An 8,644-nucleotide genomic window follows, 5' to 3' on the forward strand; every position below is an offset into this window, starting at 1 on the left:
CCACAGTTCAAAAGCATCAATTCTTCGGCGCTCAGCTTTCTTCACAGTCCAACTCTCACATCCATACATGACTACTGGAAAAACCATCCTAGGGTAATTGATATCCACATCCATGGGGGGAGAGAACTAACCTCAGGGCTGAGGGAGAGCTGGAAGGCAGTGTGTTTCCAGAGGACTGCCAGGGCTGTTGGAGAAGCACTGCGGGCGCACAAGGCAGGGGATGATCTGGGGGCCTCCAGAGCGCTTACCTACAGCAGTAACCACCATCCACTCTGGCGAGAGTCAGGGTCCCCGAGGGCTGGAATCAGGGAGGACACTGAGCGATTCTGGGTGCCACGGGCTGATGAACACAAAGTCAATGCTTAGCACATCCTTATTTGCAGACTCTGACTTGCTGTGTTAGCAACCGCAGCTCTAGCTCTTCACATGGGATCTGGGAGAGAAGAAGCTGCATAGTATTCCCTGGACGCACCACCGGTTTCCAAGTGCTGGGCTGAGGCTACACCCAGGTGAAGGTTGGGGGCTTGAATTCAGGTGGGTCTGGAAGCACAGGACTGGGGTCTCGTGGCTTCTCCATCCTCAGGTTGGCCTGCCTAGTGCCTGATCGGCTGAGTGAGATCCCGAGAAAGGCTCCCGGTGACTGAGCTGTTGAGCATGGAGCCCCTGGTGAGTAGGGGTGCTTCCTCCTGACGCTGCCGCCAGTCCCCATCCTTCCTCAGCTCAGCCGCCCACTCTGGACAGCGGGAGGGCTGCTCTGTCTAAACCAGAACATCCTGATGTTTTAGGAATCGGTGACATTTGAAGATGTAGCCGTTGACTTCACCCAGGAAGAGTGGAGCCTGCTAGACAAGTCCCAGAAAAACCTGTTCAGAAATGTGATGCTGGAAACGGTCACCCACCTGGTCTCTGTAGGTGAGTCTGTCAACAGGGATGTGCCTGCGCCTGTGTCCATTCTGTTCATTCACTCACTGAACGAGCATTTAGAACAGCTTCCCTGGGTCCCACTCCAGCTGCTCCCTGATTCTCTGCGAGTCCTCCTAACTACATAAAAGGAACATGTTCCTTTCTAGGTACTTTTTATTACCACATGGAAGGGGTATCTTGGCCAGGTTTCATATATTTGTTGCTACTCAGTCTCAACATTCAGAACAGAGCTGAGGATTCAATGGATATTGTAATACATAAATAATAGGATAAAGGATGAAATATTTTTAAAAATAATTCTTTTGTTCCTGTCACTGCATGAAGGCTTGAGACCAGAGTACATGTATATGTCATATTCATATGTCTGTATATGACATAATTTTGATTCTTCCTGTAAGGTGAATCACTCCTGGATCCTGTTTGACAGAAATATTCAGCCCACTGTAGAGTCTCTTGATCTTTCCCATTTGGAAAAGATTCTGTGGCCTCTCTCTGAACTGGTGCAGGGGCATCAGCCCTTAGACAGCCTCACTGTTCTTGCTGCTGCTCTGGGTTTCTTCCTGGTCTGCTTAAGGGCCTTCACTGTTCTGTCTGGTAAAGATGTTGCTGCCTGCACTGACCTTCAATTATCTCTTTATTTTCCTCAGTACCTTACCTGTTTTGAGCACAGCAAAGAGTAATTAGCCTGGACTCAACATCCACAGCTTTTTTTTTTTAATCAAACAGGCTATCAGATCAGCAAATCAGATGTGATGTTCCAACTGGAACAAGGGAAAGAGTTGTGGCCGGAAGCAGCAGGCCTCCAAGGTCAGAGTCCAGGTGAGCATCCTTGGAGATACCAAGTGGAAGTGAAGTGAGGGACATATCCTAAAATGGAAGTGAGGGCATTGGGCATATTCCTCAGATTGTTATCATCCTGTGCATCTATCACTACAGTTCATATTACTTCCTTCCAGCCACTTCCTCTTCTTTCAGGGAAAAAGTGCTGTGGACTTTCTGAATTTAAAACTTCTACACAGTGATTCTTGTCCTGATCCTCGCATTTAATGTTTTTTCCATCATTTGTTGACCCAGTGTCTCTTCACCACGTAACATTTCTATATTTAATCCTGGTTTTCTTCTAATAGACAACGACTCTAAAAATATATATATTTTTTTTAATATGGACCATTTTAAAGTCTTTATTGCATTTGTTAGTATATTTCTCCAGTTTTATGGTTTTTCAGTCACAGGACATGTGGGATCTCAGCTCCCCTATCAGGGATCGAGTCCACACTCCCTGTACTGGAAGGTGAAATCTTAACCACTGCACCACCAGGGAAAATTCTAGAAAATTACCTTTAAAGTATTTCTACTACCTCAGTATTTCTTTGTTATACACAGTTTCTCCATCTAAGTACCAATTTTTGAAACACAGGCACAGGGACCTTGGTATTTATCTATGTTTTCATTTCTCTAATGCCATTCTAAAATCTATATATTTTTTCCATTTCTGTAGGCAGTGAAAGTCTCTTTAGACATCAAGAAATGATATTAAGGCAAAGTGTTTACTGGAAGCACACATCCCCAACCAGGATAATGGTAAGTTTCATGGGTGAGAAGTCCAGGCATCAGCTGAATGACCTAGTGATAAGTTGGTAACTGAGCACAATTTCCTGTATGTAAGTTGAAATTGAGCATTTTCTAGGCAAATTTTTAGATATAGAGAAGCTACTTAATAAGATCGTATGAGCTCAAAACCATAATATAAGAAAAAAAAGTTGCAGAAACATTGCTCATCTTATAGTCTTTAAAACACAATAAAATCTTCAAAATTAATCTGATATCTGTGGTCAGGAAACTATAAAAGAATGTTTGTGCCTGCAGGGGAGTAACACAACATGTGTTTGCAACCAACCCTGGAGACACTTTAACAGGAGACTATTATCAGCTGATGCTCTAGGGTGAATATATAGACAATGAGTGTCTATCTGGACATGGGCAAACCAGTAACAGCCTCATATCTCCTCCCCTCAAAGCAGGTTTCTCACCCACAAAGGGATCCTGCTGGATGCGCTGATTTGAGAGATGAAGTTACACCTACATCTTCACTTCAATATCCAGTAGTTCCCTTCAGAAGCAAACATAATGTCAGCAAACAGCATGGCAAATCACTTAGTCAAGGGTCATCCCTCAACGGACAGGGTCGCATTCACACTAAACGTAAATCATGTGAATGTGTTCTGTGTGGGAAAGTTTTTAATAGATGCTCTAGCCTTAGCAGACATAAGATGATTCACACTGGAGAGAAACCATTCAAATGTCAACTGTGTGAGAAAGTCTTCAATCAAAGATTCTCCCTGAAGGTACATGAGAAAACTCACACAGGAGAGAAGCCCTACGAATGTCATCAGTGTGGAAAAGCCTTTAGTAGATGTGCCAGCCTCAGGAGACACAGCATGATTCACACTGGAGAGAAACCATTCAAATGTCATCTGTGTGGGAAAGTCTTCAATCAAAATTCCTCCTTGAAACAACACGAGAGAACTCACACAGGAGAGAAGAGATATGAATGTCATCAGTGCGGCAAAGCCTTTCTTCAAAGCTCTGGCCTTAGTTCGCATAAGAAAGTCCACACTGGAGAGAAGCCACATGTATGTCTTGAGTGTGGGAAGGCCTTTACTCATAGTTCGGGGCTTCATGTGCACAAACGAATCCACATTAGAGAGAAGCCATACGTATGCTCTGTGTGTAGGAAGGCCTTCAGTAAATATACTAAGCTGAGGGAACATGAGAGAACCCACAGCGGAGAGAAGCCCTATGGATGTCAGCTCTGTGGAGGACACTTCACTCGTGCCTCTTCCGTTAGACGACACAAGGGAACCCAGCACAGGAGAGAAAACCAGTCACACCCTCAGTAGACATTCTGACCTGAGGTGACATAATCAATATGGAGGTTCCTTCAGGCCCTGTGCTGTGCAGTCCAGACAGGCGCTGTCTGTGGGTGTGGATCCACACGTGTGCTATCTCTGTGACTAAGCCTTTAGTCATTAGCCTGACCTCGTGTAACTTAACAGAACTCACTCAACAAACACAATATGGGTGTTTCCAGCAACAGCCCCCAACTCTAAAGACCTTAGAGGACATGAGCAGAGGATAAGCAACCCCTTCTTTTCTTCGATAATTATTGATCAATGTGAACCAACTCCACGGAGAGAACCACTAAGACTGTAATAACTGTTGACAACCATTCAGTTGAGGGGCACAAGAAACCTTGAGAAAAAAATAAACACAAGAACAAAGATGAAGACTCTTGAAAGATACCAAAGTAGGTTGAGCAACACCAAGCATACTTTTAAATAATTCATCCTAGAGAAGTTATTTCATGGAAATGTATGCGAAATTCTTTCTCCATAGAGCAACCCTCCCGGTTCACACATGCTCAGGCTATAGAACACTCTCAGGGTCGTGACAGAAGGGAAGACTTCAGGGATCACTTTCATTTCTCAGTCAACATTAAATTCTCACACTGAGGATGCAGCAATCCTAAAATCAAAAGTGAATCTACAGCTAGATTTCATATCAGAAAAAGAAAAAAAGATACTGTGTGGGAAGGGGAATCCTAAAAGAATCCTATAAAGAATCCTAAACTGCCTAAAAGAATCAGGCAGTTTGTGACTGAGGGAAATACCTCTTCATGAAAATGTGGTATCAAATGGAGAGTGAAGTGACCCAGCAACATGGAATGTAGGGTTTTGTAAAATTAAAGTCTGTCCAAAAAAGTCATAGTTGAAAATATTCAAACAATAAAGTCTGGGACTAAAGGAGCTTAGTGTTGCTGTCTGGTTTCTTTGGGCCCCTGTAAACACAGGGATGGGCTTCCCAGGTGGCACTAGTGGTAAAGAACCTGGCTGCCAGTGCAGGTAGATGTAAGAGACACAGGTTCGATACCTGGGTCGGGAAGATCCCCTGGAGGAGGGCATCACAACCCACTCCAGTATTCTTGCCTGAAGAATCCCCATGGACAGAGGAATCTGGTGGGCTACAGTCCACAGGGTTGCAGAGTCGGACATCACTGAAGAGACTTAGCACAGGGGTGCAGGTCTGCACTCTGGGAAAGTGGGCAGAGACTCAGCCCCACTCTCTGAGTCCCCCTTTCTCCACTGCTCTTTCCTCACAACTCGGATCCACTCATTCCAACACCCCCCCGCCGCATCTACCCCTTCAGGTCCTGTGGGTGACACAGCTCTGATCTTCAGCTTCACTGGCCACGTTTCCCAGAATGTCACGACCTGCTCAGGCAAGGTCCTGGGGGAGGCTCAGAGACATCTGGTCCTACATTTGAGGCCCTTCAACCTATGGCTGCAGAGAGAAACCACCTGGGGCTCAAGAGACAAACGTCTCTGCCCTCCCAGACCTCAGAAATCTCTGTTATTCTGTACCAAAGCCTCAGAACTGTGCCAAGTGGATGGAGGGTTCCTTCCATGATCATACTAACTTACTCAGCTGATTCCTGAATTATGCACACAGTTGTCTCACTAAACAGGATAAGCTCATGGAATAAATCTGCAGGAATATAAAATGTGTAAAGCTACCAGCCATCACACAAGCAGGTTTTTAAAATAATTAGTGTAATGTACTTTTCCTCCCTCAAAAAATGCTGTCACAAAGCAGATCTCCCCACTCTGTCTGAAGGACTTGGAAAGTTATCCTTTGACACACATCCATATCCTCTTCCTCACAAAAACCCTCCCATAGCTTCAGGGCCCAAGACATTCACTGTAGCTCCTGTTCAAACTGCTGCTGGCCCAGGAGTTAAGACCCTCCTCCAAAACTTTAATCACCGGATTCTTTCTTAACATATGAAAGTAGGATACATATTTATGCCTCCAATAATACTTAGGAATTCGGGGAAACATTCTTTTTTTCCAAAACTTGAAACACTGAGGAAAGTATGGAATACCACAATGATTCCTTTCCTCCCAATTCCAAATTCTGTAAGTGACTTCAATTTCCTATCTCTTTTCTAGAGGAGGAGAGTCCTGCTCCCAATGTGTACACATTATGACATACTCCTTTTGGACAACCAGGAAAAGGAGGTTTTGGGGACTGGAAGCCAATAAAAGGGGAGGTAGCAGTCAGCCAAAGGGAGTGGGCCTTTTAACATGGCGGTTTTGGTGAAAATGAAGCCGAACATACGGCAACCCAGATCTTAAACCTGCTCCCTTGCATTGATATAGAGGGAAAGTGAAAGTGAAGTTCACTTAGTCCTGTCCAACTCCTGTGACCCCATGGACCAAAGAGTCTATGGAGTTCTCCAGACCAGAATACTGGAGTAGGTAGCCTTTCCCTTCTCCAGGGGATTTTCCCAACCCAGGGATTGAACCCAAGTCTCCCACATTGCAGGCGATTCTTTACCAGCTGAGCGTTGCCGAAGGTTTACAAGGGGTTTGAACATCTGTATCACAGAACTGAGACTCTGAAATGGGGATAGACCTAGAAGATCAGAATTTTGATGAGAAATCCAGAAATGCATTGAAAAGTGAGTGGAAAACTAGGAGGGAAGCCTCTTGGGATAAATACACACTGCTGTTCAGTTGCTAAGTCATGTCCAACTGTTTGCACCCTCCTGGACTGTACCCCACCAGGCTCTTCTGTCCTTGGGGATTTTCAGGCAAGAATACTGGAGTGGGTTGCCATTTCCTTCTCCAAGGGATCTTCCACACCCGGGACTGAATCAGAGTCTCCTGCGTCTCCTGCACTGCAAGCATATTCTTTACCACTGGGCCATCAGGGAAGCCAAATGCATTATCTTCAATGAAATAAAGCATTTTTTTTAAAGAACTGCATCCAAACCGCAAGGAAGAATCAAAGATGTCTGACTCTGCAGTTTTATTTTGGTAAATGAAAAAATAATTATGTTTTGTAGCTTCACTTGATTTAGAGGGTCACCTGGGTCAAGCCCCTCAATTTTTTCCCTTCAATATATAAGTTCTTCAGCTGGGGCATTTTCTACTGTAGGGCTTTTGTAGGGAAGGAGCAGGTACTTTATCTCATTAAACCAGTGGGTCAGCATAGCAAGGTCCTTTGGAAGTGGCAAATCCTTGACTTAAAGATGCACGTGGAAAACTCTCCCAAATTAAAAAGAGGAATGTGTGTGTGTGTGTCTGTTACTCACTCAGTCGTGTCCGACTCTTTGCGACCCCATGGACTGTAGCCTGCAGGCTCCTTTCCATGGGATTCTCCAGGCAAGAATACTGGAATTGGTTGCCATTTCCTTCTCTAGGGGATCTTCACGACCCAGGAATCAAACCTGGGTCTCCCACACTGCAGGCAGATTCTTTACCATCTGAGCTACTAGGGAAGCCCAAAAAGGAGGAATAGTTTGGCTAACTGCCTACTTTGAAAGTTAAACAGCCCACCTGCATCATCAGCATCACCATGCCTAAATGTCACTTATTCCTTAAACTACAGCTAGTTAGATAGACAGATAAGACACACACAGAGATAGATAGATGTGGTGGTTCAGACGGTAAAGCGTCTGTCTACAATGCAGGAGACCCGGGGTTCGATCCCTTGGTCGGGAAGATCCCCTGGAGAAGGAAATGGCAATGCACTCCAGGACTATTGCCTGGAAACTCTCATGGACAGAGGAGCCTGGTAGGCTACAGTCCTTGGAGATGCAAAGAGTCGGACACGACTGAGCGACTTCACTTCACTTCACTTCACTTGGTGAGACAGGCCTGGGACTGAGACACTTTGCTGCAGTGCTGGAATGCTTGCACCCTACAAAATACAAAGAAACTGTAGGAGACTAAAAATAACTGTGTGCATGTGCAGTTGGAGCGAATTCTTCACCCCAAAAGACACACAAAGACAAAAACAAACTCAGCAGTCATTTCTGGAGAGCCAGGAGCAAAAACTGAGTGTAAGAACAAAAGTAGGGTACTGAGCACCCTCTACTCTCAACACCACAAAAAGGCGGGCAAGCCACCTAAGCCACCCATCCGGCCTGACCCACCCCAACCCTCACCCCAAACAAGGAAGAAGCCAGAAGCCCCAGTAAAGCCTTGCCTGAATCTCTCCTCTGCCCTCTACTAATTTCTGCAGATTGCGGAAAGCCAAGACTGGTCGTACCACGTGGGGGAAGGTGTTTCCAAAGAGCAGTTCTACTTCTTGCACGTGGGAATCTTGATTAACCGTCAAGTCCATGTGGGGAGAAAAAAAAAAAATTGTGCGGACAGAGATCATGATGGATTTAAGAGTGAGAAACGGGGAAGATGCCAGCTTTCATGCCCTCCATGGTTTCGAAAAGACTCCTTAACGGTTCCAAGTCAGCTCCTCCCACAGACGCCCATGTGCTCTCAGACTAGTGGTTCACCAGACTGCCGCTCAGCGGCTCGAGGCGGGGGCAGGTTTCCGCGGCCCTAACACTCACCGAGTCCTGTCCCAGGGCCGGTCACAGGGCTGGGGGTCCGCCGCTGCGCACATCCAGAGGCCGGGTGTAATCCGTGCTTTACTTGACTTAGCAGCCAGACCACTCAAGCTGCCTCTCTTTCCGCCCTCCGCCCCGTCTAGTTACCCGAGAAAAAACCCGAGAGAAACCCGGGAAAAAACGTTGAGCCGAAGAGCCCAGCACAAACGCAACCTGCAGTGGGGTCTCCGGCCGGAAACCTCCCCGTCCCGGGTCGGCCAGAGGGGAAGGGGCGGGAGCGCAGGAGGCGGGCGGGCGGCGCGGAGG

The 8,644-nt window shown here is 46.2% G+C and overlaps 1 protein-coding gene across 1 annotated transcript; it reads left to right on the top strand.

The window, feature by feature from the left end:
- The first annotated feature begins 654 nt into the window (after positions 1-654).
- On the top strand, positions 655-3,824 carry ZNF596 (zinc finger protein 596). The gene is made up of 4 exons (XM_068971397.1): positions 655-666; positions 786-912; positions 1,651-1,743; positions 3,031-3,824. Exons 1-4 carry the CDS (start codon positions 655-657, stop codon positions 3,822-3,824), a joined length of 1,026 nt encoding a protein of 341 aa, XP_068827498.1.
- Positions 3,825-8,644: the final 4,820 nt, after the last annotated feature.

Source organism: Capricornis sumatraensis, chromosome 4 (genome assembly GCF_032405125.1).
Source record: "Capricornis sumatraensis isolate serow.1 chromosome 4, serow.2, whole genome shotgun sequence".
NCBI classification, from domain to species: domain Eukaryota; kingdom Metazoa; phylum Chordata; class Mammalia; order Artiodactyla; family Bovidae; genus Capricornis; species Capricornis sumatraensis.